A 17,504-nucleotide genomic window follows, 5' to 3' on the forward strand; every position below is an offset into this window, starting at 1 on the left:
AGTAGGTGGATTTTAACAGCCCCCGCAAACTCAAGGGGGATAGGAACTAACCAACTTGAGTTTGGAGAGAGTAACAAAACAAGAAAATAATCTGAAAAATAAAAAATGGATAGGAGACACTGTATGGTCGTGTCAGACCATTGGTGAAGACACTGGATGGTGGTGTCATAACGTTGTAGAGGACACTGTATGGTGGTGTCATAACGTTGTAGAGGACACTGTATGGGGGTGTCATAACGTTGTAGAGGACACTGTATGGCGGTGTCAGACCGATGTAGAAGACAGTTAATGGGGTCATGTCGGACCGTTGTAGAAGACAGTTTACGGGGTCATGTCGGACCGTTGTAACAGACACTGTTGTGACAGTTGTTGTGACAGTTTACGGAGTCTTGCTGGACCCTTGTAGAAATTAACCGGAATCAATGTCGGGACAGTTTACAGAGTCTTGTCGGACCCTTTGAAGGAGCGAACCGGAATCAATGTCGGGACAGTTTACAGAGTCTTGTCGGACCCATGAAGGAGCTAACCGGAATCAATGTCGGGACAGTTTACAGAGTCTTGTCGGACCCTTAAAAAGTCGCACCCTTAAAAGGTGTGCCTAATTTTTCAAAAAGGCGTGCCCAATCCATAAAAAAACGTGCCATCAAAATGCGTGCCCAATCCATAAAAAGGCGTGCCATCAAAAGTTACGCCCTCAAAAGGCGCGCCCACTTCATCAAAAGTCGTGCCCGACAGAAAGCGTCGAGCCATCAAAAGGTGAGCCGGAGACGCGGCGAGGCACGTGAGCGACAGAGCGGCGTGTCGGCCGCGTCGTCAGTGTCAATATAAACCAATGCGGAGGCGGAGGAAACCAAACCAGACTGAAACCTCTGAACTTATCATTCTGAAACAATCTGTAAATACTCTGTATCCAACCCTTCTCGGAAACACTCAGCAACCCAAAAAACATGGCCTCTTCTTCCCGTTCAGCTACCCAGAACATGGCCTCATCTTCCCGTGGTCTGCTCACTCTCTTTCCCGACCTCAACGAGTCAACAAGAGAGATAACTGGTGCGGTGGCCAGTGAACCTCAACCAAACACCTCAGGGTTTGCTCCGTTGAACTTTCCGATGCGGTCTGTGGAGCAAAAAATGGCGGTGCAAACTGATATTGAGGCCAATCAGTATACTTTGAAGTCATGCGTGGAGACCATGACGGCGGTCACAAACTTGTCGCACCGGCTTCAGAGTAGGACAAATGAGGTGCAGCAGTTAAACGCCCAACTGGCTCTACTCCAACGCATGTATAAGGATGTGCGAGCAGAGATAAGTGTGCTAAAGGCAGAAAATAAGGAGCTGAAGCGGAAGGCCACCGTTATGTTCCGATTTGGAGGTCCGCCATATGCTGTAGTGGAGGAGCAGGGTGGAGTGATCGTGCCCAGTGGAGTGGGAAACACGGAGGCAACACCGTCAAGGGCCGCCCAGGACGGAGGCAAGAAGAAGAGACCGGCGGCAGAGTAGAGAAGAAAAATCCCGCCTGTGGATGTGGTTGTTTGGGTTTGTTGTTGTTGTTGTTTTTTTTTTTTTTTTTTTTTTTTTGTGTAAAATTGTGATCAGGGCGAAATCCCGATAGAAATAAAATGAGTGTATTGTGCAAATCCGAATGGCTTGAAGGTACAAGACTGAGCAGAAAAATTAGATGGAATGAATTTTTTTTTTTATTTTTTTTTTTATTTTTAATAATAAAAAATTGAGGTTCAAGGAAAAGTTGGGCTGTGGAAAGAAGAAAAAGAAAAAGTAGCACCCACGTGAGTTCCATCCAATTTTTTTATATATATAAGATAAAAAAAAAGGTTTGGACGGTGGAAAAATATTTTAAAATAGAAAAAATTATATAATATAGTTATCTCTTTGAAACTATATGCTGGTGTTGATCAAAAAAGTGGGCCAGATTACCAATACCGCCAATCTTGTAGACATCCTGAAGTGGGAGACGAAGAGGCTTGTCTGATGGCCTCTTGGGCTCTGTAATCATGTCGAGGGCATCAAGAAGGGTTGGGCCCTTGTACCATGTTACCGGTGTAGAAGACACTGTATGAGTGTGTATATAGACTGCCCAAAAGATATACATGGATATAGATATCGAGCCCTCAAAAGTCGTGCCCTATTTTGTGGCTTGGAATAGCAGGGGATTGAAACCAGACGCAAGGAAGGCCGGTGTCGCGACGGAGCTTTGGCAAAGGGACATCGATGTGCAAGCGGTGGTGGTCTCCGGCGACTGAACAGAAGTGCACTCAGAAAGGAAATTTCAAGGTATGTGTAGAAAAATTTTAGCAGATTAGGTTGAGGTCCGGCGGACGGCCAAGGCGAGGTTGCCGCCCGCCGGTGAAGCGAAAAATACTAAGTGCTTAACCTTGCTCTGATACCATGTAGAAATTTAATGTATAAAGAGAAAAAGAGAATTGTATTATTGATTGATGTTTGTAATTGTTGATATTTATTACAATAATTCATGATTCCTATATATAGAAGAGGGTGAGTGTGAAGTAGGTAAGGAGTAGGTGAAGTGGAGGTGGTAGTGGTGTAGTGGGTTAGGTTTAGTGGAGTAGGTGAGGTGGTAGTGGTGTAGTGGGTTAGGTTTAGTGGAGTAGGTTTAAGTGGGTGAAGTAGGTGGAGAGTAGGTGGATTTTAACAACCTCTTAACTTATCTTCTATCATTGCTACTAGTATCCATTCACAAATATACTCATTTCTAACTTTGTCTTTTCTAGTCTTGCCACACATCTATCTTCGCATCCTCATCTCAGCAACATTCATCTTATCTACATGTTATTTCTTAATTTCCCAACATTCTGTCTCATACAACATCGCTGGTCTAATAGTCATTCTATAGAACTTTCCTTTTAATCTAGTGGGTACTCATTTATTGCACAGTATACCAAACACACTCCTCCACTTAAGCCACCCCGCCTTAATTTCATGGACCACATCTACTCCAATCTCCTCAACCGTTGTAATAATTGATCCTAAATAACGAAAAAGTTTACTCTTAGGTAGTTTTTGATTCTCAATCTTTACTTCTCCTCTGTTTCCATGCTCAATATTACTAAAATTACGCTTCATGTACTCAGTCTAAATTCTGCTTATCATAAATCCTTTAGATTCAAGTGCTGCTATCCATGTCTCCAACTTAGTGTTAACTCATCTAGTCTCATCCACTAACACGATATTATCTGCAAAAAGTATACACCATTGCACATCATCCTGAATATTTCTCGTCAACTTATTCATAACTAAAACAAAAAGATAAGGACTTAAGGTTGATGCTTGGTGTAACCGGACAGTAATTGGAAATTCACTTGTCTCTCCAACCGGCGATCTAATAGTGATCACCACACCTTCATACATATCCATAATCACATCACTGTAGCCTTTTGTCACCCATTTCTTCCCTAACGCCTACCAGATTATATCCCAAGGCACTCTATCATATATTTTACAAGATCAACAAAAATCATATGAATGTCTTTTTTCTTCTCTCTATACTTTTCTATTACTTTCCTCAAAAGACAGATCGCTTTCATTATTGACCTATCGAACATAAATCCAAATTGGTGTAAAATCAACACTCATCGTATTAAAAGGAGGCACCATGGGGTGCAATCTGCATATGAAAGAACTATACCAACTATACATTAAAATGCTATTTAAAGATCTCTCATAACACATAAGAACTACACCAACTATACATCTTTAAGAAACTTTTTCTAACCACATTGTAGCCAAATGTCTCTGGCAACAATACAAAATTTACCATTTGCATGCAGTAAACCAAAAACTTTGTTACTGAACACAGTAAATGGACTGGACTTCCTTGTTCTCATGAACTAATGTAAATTGAAATAATCTCATCAAGGTTTTCAATTGCAAAGAATAGCAATTCCAATGCTAACAATTCAGAGCACTTTCTAGAACCCAATATATGACACAAGCATAAACAACACATCCACTTGCCCACCCACATGAATTTCAACCCCATTCCATTAACTTTACAGAAAGGGATTCCCTAAATTCCAAATTAATTTTTATACCCAATACAAAGCAATTAGGAGACAAAATGCAACATCAGTTTTGGCACAAGGAAAAAAACAATTATATTTTCAATAATGTTCTGGCAAGAGAAAAGATAATGCAAATCATCAAATAATAAGTTGGCATACCTAGATCCCAAACTTGAAACTTTATGTTGTTATATTGCACTGTTTCCACATTAAACCCAATTGCTGCATCAAATACATACATGGGAATCAATTCACGTCCTAGAACAAGGAGAAGAAAAAATATTGAGAAAAACTTCTACTAACAATATAAATTAAAAATGACTGACAATTTTCGAATTCCTTACAGATTTTATTAGTTTCAAGTTCAAGAATTTGAATGCCTCCACTCAATTGAGCCCCCTGCTCCATTAAAACCATGGTGGATATCTTTTTCCTAGAGCTTCTTGGCAAACTTAGTCACTCACCTATGTGGTAGGCTGACCGTAACGTTCTCTCTCTCTCTCTCTCTCTCTCTCTCTCTCTCTCAAGCCATTCATCTTTGTGCCTTTGGTGAGACAAATGAAAAAGGATGCGAGCACATTTGGCAGTATGATGTGTACTATTCCACAAGACATATGCTTCGCAAGAAGTGGTTTGTTGAGGAGAATCCTTCAGCCCCTTTGAGTCATGGCTCATACAACTGAAGCTTGTCATATAATGATAGCATGTAGTGTTAGAGGGAGAAAGGGTTAGTACGGGCCATGGCCCCCAAAAATTGTGAAAATCCACTATATATACATGTTAGTCCAACAATGACATATCATTCCATATATAAGTGGCCCTCCCAACCAAAATTACAGCTCTTTGAAGGCTTTCTTTTTTCGCTTCTGGTGGCCCTACTCATTTTTCCCCTTAAAAAATTAATAATGGTAGCCCATACTCTTTCTTTAACTTAATTTTATCTCTCATTCTCTTAGTCTTTCATCATTCCCTCATGCACTCATCATACATTGTCTCTTGATTTTTTATTTTTTTATTTTTTGTAATCATTCTCAGTTTACCTTCTCCCTTCCGCTCTATCCATTTTTACCAAGTTCTACTAATTCTCTCAAACACTAGAAACAAAAAGACTAAATTACACCTAGTATCACTACACTTTACACGAAATTCTACTTCAGCCCCTCTATTTTCGATTGTGATAGTCAACTCTCTATACTTTTAGTCAAGTTGCAATATGATCTAGCCATCACTCTCTGTGAATTCCTTATTTCTTTATTTTCTAACGTTAATCTCAAGTGTCCTATTTTTCCCATGGGAATTTGTTCAATATTATTTCATATTCATAACATCTATGTTTCTATAACTAGCAGTGGATGTTGTGGCAAATAGGTGCTCAAACACTTCTTTTTCTAGTGAGTAAAAAACATTAAAGGCTTACAACATTAAACTCAGATGTGGGCATAAGTGAATTTGTATTGTTATATTTGATACATGGCATTAATTTCTCTTTTGACTCTTCTTGTTTACTTCAACAATTCATACTGTTCAAATGAATTTTAATAATTATTTGAGTTGTTTAAACCAGGTCTGACCAACCTGCTCTCCTTGATGGAGGGACCCACCCTGACAGCATGGCAAGTGATGGCAATTCAACATGCACTGCTACAACTTTGCCTCGTCCCGACCCTGATGGGGTGGATTTTTACAATTTTTTCCGATTTAGGGCAAGGATGGGACAAAATTTTAAAACCTGATTGAGGATGGAGCAAGGTTGAGATTAAGGGTGCCTACCTCACCCCGCCCCACCCATGGCCTCATTAAATGTTGTGCACAAATCTTGAACACCTAACTTGGTGCTCAGAATTCAAGAACACCAAATGCGCCACTTGAAGGTTGTTGCAACTAGTTTTTTTTTTTTTTTTTTAAATTTATATATATAATATATCTCTTTCCTCTTTTAATTCACACTTTTTAAGGCCTCTCTCTCTCTCTCTCTCTCTCTCTCTCTTTGAGTCTCTACACTTTTTGTATGTCTTCTTCCACCTTCCCTATATTTTCCTCTTCAATCCACCAGCCAGAACAACCAAGTCTGACACTCTTCTACTATGTTGCCAAGGGGCAGTTCAATAAAGATCATCACCACCGGCACTACTAGCAACTAATCGCCACTGTATGCATCGTGAAAGACCAGATCTGAATCAACAGACTCCTTCACACACTGTGCAACACCTCCACCTGGGTGTAGTGGTGAAGGGTTATGGTGGTGGTGCCATGGTGTTTTCTTTCGAATTCGACCAAACGATTTTTTTTTTCTGTTTTTTTTCCCTTTGCCTTTGCTATAACCATTGAACAAGTCTTCTGAGAGTTTTTCTTCTCCCCTTTTGTAATTGGTATCATTATAATTGGTATCATACTATTTGGTTGACAAGAAAATACATGAAATCTTGCCTTATTTTGATTGAGTTTAAAGATAAATAATGCAAGTTGTTTACTAGATTTATTGTTTCTCCTCTAAACTTTTTTTTTTTTTTTTTTTTTTTAAAAAAATGGTGGGGGATTGGGGGGTGCAAGGATGGCATGCTCAAAACATTACGTATGGGGGGATCAAGGCGAGGACATGGGAACACAACATTCTCGAGAATCGGGGGGCTAGGAATACAGAATCCGACCCCACGACATTGCCATCCCTCAGCATGGAAACTTTAACATATATGAGGGATCCCAAGTATCATGTAGAACCAAACAAATAAACATTTGATTCTACTCCATTTGATATATGATTGCATGAGGAGAGGTGATTCTACAACGTATCTCTGCTAACAAGATAGTGGTTGATCTTACTAAAGTCACTGCTAGAGATGTCTTTCAGACTCATGTAAAAAGTCTGAGACTTTATAGACTTTGATACGCATTGTGGCTACCTTATTGACTATGAAATTTTGGACCATTCAAAACGATGAGTATCTTATATTTTTCATGTGAATATGGATATGTATTGTGGCATGATGGATAAAAGAATCTCGCACAGGGTGTTTTGTAGGTAACTAGGCTAAGAATGATCCACAAATTACGCTAGCACTTTCATAGCGAGCGGGATGAGACATTAAATATCTTTTCACTTGGAGAACAAGCAAGGTAAATGTTTTGGTGCTTAAATGGGGAACAAAGTTAATTCGCATTCAAATTTCGCCTTTAGTTCAAAGTTGTTATTGTTAAAATCAAGATCCTACTTGGGATCATTGGGAGGGTCTCATTTATCAAATTGTAGAAATAGATAGAGAATCAAAAGATTCTTCTTTCAGCGCAAAATAAATTGAAATATTATCTATAATGATTATGTCCATAAAATAATTTTGAAATCATTAAAGAGAAATTACAAAATTGATATAACACATGTTCAATGCTAACAGAAATTGTAATATAGTAATTACTACTAATATTTATAAATAAAAGTTGATAAAATGGTTGCTAAAATTGATTTTAGAGAATAATCAACTTTTAAAATTCTCCCTCCAAAAATTTTATTCAAATAAAAAATTGAATTCATTGACTCTGATTTTAGAGGGACAATTTTCGAATATCTCTCCAAACATTTTAATTCAAATAAGTTGAAGAAATCTTATTATGTAAATAAACATAAGTTTTCACATACTCCTCAAATTGAATTCTTCATAAGACGGAGACGTTAGAAAATAGTTTCTAGTCAAAAAAAATTTATGTATATATATAATATATACATACACATATATGAGAAATAAATAATAATAAAAAAAAAGTTGATAGAATCGGGATCGTAGTAGAATCGGGATCGTAGTGTGATTCTACACGATTTTGTGACTAAGATCATAGCCAAGGTTCTACAAAATTTTAGGTCCTAGTGCGATCCAAATCATTTGTCGAAACTGGGGTGGTAGAATCGTAAAATCCTACAATTCGGATTAGGATTCTAATAACCATGCCTTAGATGGACTAAGGTGAGACTTCTAAGAGTCGAATATAAGGTCATTCCATAACGCCATAAAACCTAAATAAAAGCATAATTTGAGGTCTTATACAGGCACCCAATTATCGACTCAGCTAAGAAATCCATGTTAAGCACCTCAGTGGCAACTAGACTAAGATTCATATAGAGTTGAGTGTGCCAAATCCAATCTAGTGAGAACTCTACCATAGCATACATCTATTGTATGTGTTATTATCGACCATTTGAAGGAGTGTTTGGAGGATCTCTACTCCAATACAATGTGATCCATTAAGGCCAATGTATGGTCTATCTTATACCCTTGAACTGTCATGAAGTAAAGATATGATGTTGCTACTTTAGCATATTTTCCATGGTTGAGATTGATGTGATCCAACCGAATATGCCGAAAAAATGATCTAGTCTAAATGGATTGATATGAATGGTTAGAGAAGATTATTTACAACTCATAGTCTAGGCAATTATGTGAGAATTATATATATATATATAATCATGAGTACATGAAATATTGATTGGGGTCAGAATTGCTTTGAGTTGTGATACACAATGGGTTAAGATGCTTGATAAGGTGTGATCAAACAGTGCAGGTACAGACGAAATATCATGAGTGATGTGCTGTGTTAGTTAAATAGTGACTTATTATCTTATGCTTTTTCATCAGGTCTCACCCTTTATGTTTTGTATGATAAGATTATCAAATGCAAGATTGAGAGAAGACCAATTTCTAGCACTACCCAACATATACAAATGAGAGATGTTTGTCAATCACCCATGTAGGTAGACTAACCACAACTTTATTCCATCTTTTTGTACACAACACTTCACAAGCTTTAGTGTTGCCAACTACTTACAAGTTTTTCTTCATTATTTATTTTCATGGATTTTGTCTTGTACAAGTGGCCTCCATTTATGTGGTTATATAAGTGAGACTCGCCATACTAGAAGAGATGAGAGGCATGTATGTAGGTAGAATAGAAGAGAGTTTGGGTAGAACAAGTGAGAGTCTTACCCTAGTATACTCCTCTCTCTTGATCTCTTCTTCTAAGGCCACCATCTTAGTTCCTTGGAACTTAGAAAATATGGCAAGAGATATAATGACAATCCTTATTTGGATTGTTGGACTGGGGCTCGCATCTTACACAAATAACAATTAGGCTGTATTTGGTTATTTGGGGACGAATTTAGAAAGGAAAAGAGAAAAAGCACGTCGCTTTCTAAATCTCTCCCCAAATGAATCAACCAAACATGGCCTTAAAGAAAACATAAAAAAAAGACTGAGAAAGAGAGTACCAACTTGGAATTGTGGACACAACTCCACCCATCTGAAGCCGATCTGCGTGAAATTGATTTGATCCGTTAAATTATCAAAAATTCTGGAGAACACAGTGGGAAAAAAAAAAAAAAAAACTAGAAATGGAAGAATCCATACAGAGAATTGTGGTTTTTCCAGCATTGTCAAGTCCGAGAACAAGAATTCGAGCTTCTCTGTTACCGAACAACGAAGAAAACAATCGAGTAAATGCAATCCCCATGACTTATTCTTTTACCAAAACTCAGATCAGATCCTCAAAGCAGAACCCTAGCCCAGCTACTCCTCACTACAGTACAACCCAAACATTTTCAATGCCTTTGATACAGCAGACGACAGAAAGATATGAGATGAACACTACTACTACTATTACACATGGAATTACTTGCCCGAGAAAGTGCGATGTTCTGCAAATTCGGATTCATCTTCGCTTGCGATAAATTCCAGAAATCGAAAAAATCAAAATGGAGGAGAATCGACAATCTCTGAGAATTAGAATCTCCGACGAAGAGAGTGCTCGCGCGCGCGCGCACAAACTCTTCTCACTCAGTAGGCTCACTCTGTACGCTGGTGGTCCCGCATTTGAGGAACCAAGAAGAAACTGAAAAGGAGTGAGAAATGGCTCATTTCGCCCAACAGGTAAATTTGACACCATATCCGTTGGTTTAATTTTAGAATTATAATTTTTGGGTGAGTGTCTGTATTTTAAGTTTTAAATTTTTGAATCCTAATTTAAAGAAAAAAAAATTTAATTATGAGTTGAAAAATGGCTTGTTTTGGAATGATTTGTAATTTTTTTTATAATGAAAGAATGTGAGAGCAGAGAGACGAGAGAGAAGATATGAAAAAGAAAAAGTGATTAATTTATTGATTAATAATAATAATAAATAAATAAATATCAGAAAAGTTTTAAAAGTAATTTTGAGTTATATTTTAAAATTTTATTTAGTTAACATGTGACATCCAAATTGGGTGAAACTTTTGTAGGCTTGTTTTTTAGATTTATTTTCCATCGAAGTGTTTCGAAAGGGCATCCATAGAGCCGTGAAAGGGCTGTATATTGCCTATGAGATCGGTATGCATCTTCATGCCGCGCGGCGGGAGATAAAGCAGAAGGATGAACACATTCGAAGCTTAGAAGCCTACGCAGAGAAGGCCGAGGTGAGCTAAGAAAAGTCAAAACCGCCGAGACACAGTCGACCAGGCAAGCTAACCCGATTGTGGAAGAGAGGGTGACCCAACAGCTTATAAGTCATGCGATTACCGATCGTGATACGGCAAGCATGTTTGCAATAGAGGCCGCAAAGACCAGGTCTTATGAACAAGGCTTCCACGATGGCCAGAAAGTTAGGATACAACGGACTAAGGAAAAGCTCACCGAGGAGGTCTACCGATGTGAGAATCGTGGATTTAAGCACAATTGGATCAAGGCTATCCAGGCCGCAGAGGCTCTCTGGGTAGCTAGCGTTGATTCGGCCTCGCCACTATATTAGAGTCGTCATTTTTCCTTTGCGACTTTCAAAGTCGAGAAGAACGACGACGAGGGGGATGCCGAATAAGACTGAACATATTGTACCGCTCTAATGTAGATTGGGAGCGAATTATGTATATTGATCAATTCAATGGAACATATTATTTTAAATGTTTGCATGTTGTTTCAATTTGTGTTTATAAATTCAGTGAAAATCATCTTCCATTTTTTATTTTTCGCCAACGACGTTTATGCTTGTCAATCATAATGCATGAAAAGCGCGCCAAATTCGGAGGCTTACTCGGCCCAAAAGTGGCATTCACTGATGGGGCTCCGAATTCGAAGGCTTTTATCTCGGCCAATCGTGAGATCCACAAAGGGCGCTCCGAATCCGAAGGCTTTTAACTTGGCCAATCATGAGATCCACGAAGGGCGCTCCGAATTCGAAGGCTTACTCGGCCTAAAAGTGGCATTCACTGATGGGGGTCCGAATTCGAAAGCTTTTATCTTGGCCAATCGTGAGATCCACGAAGGGCGCTCCGAATTTGAAGGCTTTTAACTAGGCCAATCGTGAGATCCATGAAGGGCGCTTCGAATCCGAAGGCTTACTCGGCCCAAAAGTGGCATTCACTGATGGGGCTCCGAATTCGGAGGCTTTTAACTTCGAACTAAAATTCCATATAGTGAGATAAGAAATCTTGCATTATAAAAGTGAAAGTTGTACACGATGAGTACTCAAAACAAGTTATCATGCCCCACATGTCGAGTTAATGATAAAATTTACGCAAATGTGTGGAATTCCAAGGACGTGGCAGACTTCTCCCAGACATGTCTTTGAGCCGATATGCCCCTGTTCCCGCGATTGAATCGATCTGATAAGGGCCGTCCCAATTAGGACCCAGTTTTTCATCAGCCGGATTCCTGGCAGCCGGAAGTACTTTCTTGAGGGCCAATTCTCCTGGTGTATAGCGGTGTAGCTGAACACGTTGATTATACGACTTAGCAAGTTGTTGCTGATACCGTGCCAGGGACGCAAGGGCACGGTCTCGTCGTTCTTCAATCATAGTCAAATCTAAGGCCAACATCATGTCATTTCGGCCTATATAAAAAACTTTCGATTTCAAGGTTTGGAGGCCGATCTCCAGGGGGATGATTTCCTGGGTTCCAAAGCATAAAGCAAACGGTATTTCCCCAGTGGATCGCCTCGGTGTAGTGCGATGAGCCCACAACACACTCGGCAATTCTTCAACCCATCTGCATTTGGCTTTCTCCAGCCTCTTCTTGATGCCGTCCAAGATGGCTTTGTTGGAGGCTTCGTCTTGACCATTGCTATGCGGATAAGCTGGCGTGGAGAAATAAGACCGAATACCATACGTACTGCACAGTTCCTGATAGACGCCACAATCAAACTGGGTGCCGTTGTCTGAAATAAGTGCTCTAGGAATGCCGAACCGTGTTATGATATTTCTCCATACAAAACGTTTAACATCAGTATCTCAAATGTGTGTTAGTGCCTCCGCTTCGACCCATTTTTGTGAAGTAATCTGTCGCGACAATCAAAAATTGCTTGTTGCCCAGGGCACGAGGTAATGGACTGACAATGTCAAGTCCCCATTGGGCGAACGAGCAAGGACTGGTGATAGAGCTTAACTCTTCAACTAGCAAATGGGCTAAAGGGGAAAACTTTTGGCACTGTTCACATTTCTTGACGTAACACTCAGCATCAGCTCTCATTTTCGCCCAATAATACCCTTGTGTCACAGCTCGATGAGCCAAAGAGCGCCCGCCGGAATAGGCACCACAACTACCTTCATGTATTTCAGTCAGGAGTTCTTCGACTTTATCCGAATGAACGCATTCTAGATATGGACCAGAAAGGGATTTTTTGTTGAGCTTTCCTTGTGGATCCAAGTAATATTGCAGGGCTTTGTTTCATAGTTTGTGTACTTTTTTCTTATCTGCCGAGAGCTGTTCAGAAGATAGGAATGCAGTGATAGGGTCCATCCAACTTAGACCTGATTCTATGACATTAATTTGAATTGACTCTGAGGGGGCAATGCTCGGCTCAAGGATGAATCCTACTTCAATTGTCCGTTTGATTTCTGAGTTGATGGCAGAGGCTAGGCAAGCCAGGGCACTTGTATGTGTGTTATGATCCTGGGTTATTTGATTTAGTTCATGACGGTCGAATTTTGCCAGCAAAGAATTCGTCGTTTTCATGTAAGCTGACATACGATCATTTTTGGTTGCGTATTCCCCTTTCAATTGGTTGATGACTAGTTTTGAATTGCAGAAGATAAGCAGACGTCGAGCACCAAGGAGATGTGCATTCCGTAAGCCGGTTAACAATGCTTCGTATTCGTCCTCATTGTTCAATGCATCGAAGCTCAATTTTACAGCCTGCTCAATTATTGCCCCATCGGGAGCCATGATCACTATGCCCGCCCCACTGCCACGTTGGTTGGACGATCTGTCACAATACAACTACCAAATGTCCCTAACATAAATTCTCCAGTTCGGCTTAAGTTGAATCTGATCAGACTTAAAGTCAGCGAGGCCTCCAGTGAATTCGGTCACAAAGTCAGCAAGCATTTGCCTCTTGATTGAGGTCCTAGGCATAAATTGAATATCATATTGGCCGAGTTCGAGAGCCCACTTTGAAACGCGCCCAGATGCTTCTGCACTACGAAGTACTGACCGGAGGGGGTAGTCCGTTAGTACCCCAATGGTATGGCCCTGAAAGTAATGTATCAGTTTTCTTACTGCCATGACAAGAGCAAGGATGAGTTTTTCCAACGGAAGGTAACGTGTTTCGGCGTCAACCATTGCTTTGCTGACATAATACACTGACCGCTGCTCCCCAAGTTCTTCTTTTAACAGTACGGCGCTGACGGCCCGATCGGAAACTGCCAGATGTAAAATAAGCGGATCACCTGCCGAAGGTGTTGTCATGAGTGGAACTGATCGGAGGTAAGTCTTTAACCGTTCAAAGCGGTTTCGCACTTAGAGGTCCATTCAAAAGCTTTACCCTGCCGTAGCGATCTGTGGAACGGCTGATGAACCTGTTGAGTGTGGCGGCCATCCCCATAAACTTTTGAACCTCTTTGACCGATCGAGGAGAGCCAAGTTCCAGAATTGCTGTGATTTGCCTCGGGTTGGTTTTGATTCTGCGGTGGTTAACAATGTAGCCAAGGAATTTGTCGGATCCAATCCCAAATGCACATTTGGAAGCGTTCAGCTTCATTTTGTACTTGTGTAAAATGCCGAATGTCTCTTCCAGATCAGCTAGATAAGTTTGCTCTTCTTTGGACTTGACCACCATATCGTCAATGTACATTTCCATAGCACGGCCGAATTGCTCCTTAAACATGGTAGTGACTAATCTTTGGTAAGTTGCCTCCGCATTCTTCAGCCCAAAAGGCATAACCTTATAGTAATAGGTTCCTCTTGGGGTGAGGAATGTAGTTTTGTCTTGGTCCTCTGGATGCATGGCAATTTGATGGTAGCCTCTGTAAGCATCTAGGAAGCTCATATGTTGGTGATGTACCGTGGCATCTACGAGTTGGTCTATTCTAGGGAGGGGAAAACAATCCTTGGGACAAGTTTTGTTTAAGTCCGTGAAATCCACACAAACACGCCAAGTCCCATTTTTCTTCTTTACAACAACAATATTCGACAACGATGTAGGTAGGGGTGTGCGCGGTGCGGTTCGAGCAGTTTGAGAGTAAAATTACAAACCGAATGGCGGGTTGGCGGATTAGTGAATTGACATTTTGCGGTTTGGGCGGTTTTTGACGGATTGACATTCTGCTTTACACTGACTGTACACTGCTCACACTGTACACTGCACACAATACACTGCACAACACACGGCTCTGCCATCTCTGCTTTATCTGACGGTCATACTGACATCTGTTTTGCAGTTGTGGGTTTACGCCTACTTTCCTAGGCTTGCCCCCGTGCCAGTTGCGGAGACTCCCTTGGCCGTCCCCTTTTCGAGTCGCTTCGACGGGAGATGCACCCGGCGACCACGGGAGACATTCGGCTTCTTCCGCCGATATTTCGACACCATCACCCCCGCGGAGGTATGCTTTACTTTCAGTTCATTTAAGCTTCGCTTTTCAACTGTATATTTCAATAATAGTAAATAACAAACTGTCTGTCATTTTCAGATCACATGGCGGCCGTGGGCTCCTATGCCGGCGGCGATGCGGGGTCGGTTCCCTGGTGCGGAGGAGACCTCGCGTTTCCGGATTTTGCTTGAGGGCCCGGTCTGTCGGGCTTGGTACCTGGGGGAGCGTTTTCTACGCCAGACCCTAGGGTTACCTGAGCAGATAGTCCCGGTTCCCCCTCCTGCAGACATGAGGGAGACCGAGGGGCTCACCACTGAGCAGCTGGATGATTACTCCATCGGCTGGGAGGAGGCCGGCTTCCGAGGCACTGGAGACTATCAGGAGTACGTGATGCGCCCCCTGAGCGGCCGTCGAGCAGAGGGGGCCAGGCCTGTGGCATCGGCGGCTGGGGCCGAAGCGGGAGCAGGGGCTGGATCTTCGAGGAGGGCCCGGGTCCGTGGTAGGGGCAGAGTGCAGGGAGGACGGGGAGCTGGCTGGCCTGCTCTGCCTGCTGTACTGACTTTCCAGGGGCAGGGTAGGTCGACCTATCAGATCCCCTTCGCCCCTCCACCGGCTGGTCATGAGTTCATTTATGTCCCCGACTTACCTCCAGTACGTATTACTGCATTTTTGTACAGTTATTCATCTTCAGTCCATTATATATTCCACAGAATATTGATGCATTTGATACTTTTGCAGGCTTCTTCTGGGTATACCCGTCAGTCGTTGGCGATGAATGCCTCGATGATGGGGATGCTTCAGCGGACATTTGATCTCCTAGCCCTCTACAGCATACCGGTATGTCCTTCTGACACTGGCCTCAAACCATTCATACACTGCTTTACATAACCTGATGCACTGATCTCACAGCATCTGATATACTGCTTACACTGCATTCTGCACTGTTAAACTGCCCACGGCATTCATACACTGTACTCACACACTGCATTCTGCACTGATAAACTGCTCACGGCATTCTCACACTGTACTCATATACTGCATTCTGCACTGATAAACTGCTCACGGCATTCATACACTGTACTCTGCATTGCATTCTGCACTGATAAACTGCTCACGGCATTCATGCACTGTACTCTGCATTGCATTCTGCATTGATAAACTGTCTACAGTATACTGATGCATTTCCCTTTTGTGTACTTTTTCAGCCTCCTTTCCAGATTCCCATGGCAGGAGGTGCTCCAGCTGGGCCTTCTGTCCCTGCTCGGGGGAGAGATGAGGGGGGCAGGATATTTCCCCGTACCAGGGGAGGGCGTACTCATGTCGGGAGTAGCTCGCGAGGTCCAGTCCCGGACGATGATGATGATGAGGAGTCAGAGGCGGAGGCAGAGGCGGAGTCCGAGTCATCGGAGGAGGAGACCGGAGACGGTTCTAGCTCGGGTTCTGACGACGACGCTGATGATGCTCCTGGACCCTCGTCCAGGAAGAGGACTAGGACGGACTGACGGCCCCCCCCGGAGTGCTTGACATGGATGCAGATTTTTGCTATCTTCTTCTTTCTTGTACTTTTCTTTTTGTTGGTAGATAGATTATTTTTGTTTCCAAAACTTGTACATTTGAAAAGATAATGAAATGAAACGGACTTTTTATCTGAAAAAGTGTTTACATTTACACATTTCATGCATTGCATCGCATCTCATCATGTTACACCTCAATGTAAATGGAACTGATTGGTTGTCTGAAAATTAAACACTTGCACTGCAATAATCAGATAACTTAAACAGCCAACAGCAAAATAACCCAAGCAACCCACCGCCTGATTCTTGGACACACAGCCCTTACTCTGTTGGGGATTAATCTACATACAGCCCATAACACAGCATTCGTTTCATTTTGCACACGGTAGACTTCTGAACAAACGGCCCAATCTGACAGGACGGACCTCAAAGATGGAATCGGTTGGAGTCGAAACACGCTCAAATGTAGAGAATGGCACAGCATTCTTGAGCATAAATGATTTTTGAAATCAAATGAGGGTTTTTCAAACCGGGATATCGAGTCTACAACTGAACACAGCGGGGAGGACTCAAATATAGAGGTACACGACCTAAACACAACGAGACACGCTCGGAAAAGACCTAAAACAAAGGTTGAGGTAAACAAAACCAAAGACACGACATACAGATGCGTTAGCGAAGATGGGGGACCTCAGATCACGAGGGGCCAGTTTCTCTAGGCATTGTTTCCCACCCTTTCTGATTTGTGATTCTCACATCACTCGGCTCTCGAGCTCGGATTTTTTTCTCAAAACCCTTTTCCTCACTTTTCTCTCAACTTACACCTCTCTATTCTTCATTCTCTCATTTTTCATCCCTCCCCGGGGTGATTGATGGATGAACAGGGAGTTGCGGGTTCACGCCCGATGCCGTTAGCTCACAGCTATTTCTTCTGGCAGGCAGAGCGCCCTTCTGGCAAGTACGTCGATGACGGGGGAAAGACAGAACGCCTGGCTCGACTGTGTCCCTAGTTCATCATTTTAACCATTCTTTGTTTTTGTTTTCTACTAAAACAGTTTTGATCAAAATGAGAGTCGGATTAACGTACTTATTCGATTTTTGATTTGAAAATCGTGCAAGTCAAGCTGTAAGCACTGA

The 17,504-nt window shown here is 41.7% G+C and overlaps 1 protein-coding gene across 1 annotated transcript in view; it reads right to left on the reverse strand.

Annotated features, from left to right (window-relative positions):
* LOC114296091 (ADP-ribosylation factor 1) overlaps positions 1 to 9,956 on the reverse strand; it is a 45,693-nt gene extending 35,737 nt beyond the window's left edge. Inside the window, exons 1-4 of the mRNA XM_028240386.2 lie at positions 9,699 to 9,956; positions 9,430 to 9,598; positions 9,295 to 9,333; positions 4,199 to 4,261 (exon numbers count right to left, since the gene is read on the reverse strand). Of these exons, the coding sequence (XP_028096187.2) occupies positions 4,199 to 4,261; positions 9,295 to 9,333; positions 9,430 to 9,532 (205 nt within the window). The 5' untranslated portion in view covers positions 9,533 to 9,598; positions 9,699 to 9,956. The remainder of the gene's footprint in view (positions 1 to 4,198; positions 4,262 to 9,294; positions 9,334 to 9,429; positions 9,599 to 9,698) is intronic.
* Between the last annotated feature and the right edge of the window lie 7,548 nt (positions 9,957 to 17,504).

The sequence above is a fragment of the Camellia sinensis genome, chromosome 3 (assembly GCF_055761805.1).
Source record: "Camellia sinensis isolate YWXY chromosome 3, ASM5576180v1, whole genome shotgun sequence".
Lineage (NCBI taxonomy): Eukaryota > Viridiplantae > Streptophyta > Magnoliopsida > Ericales > Theaceae > Camellia > Camellia sinensis.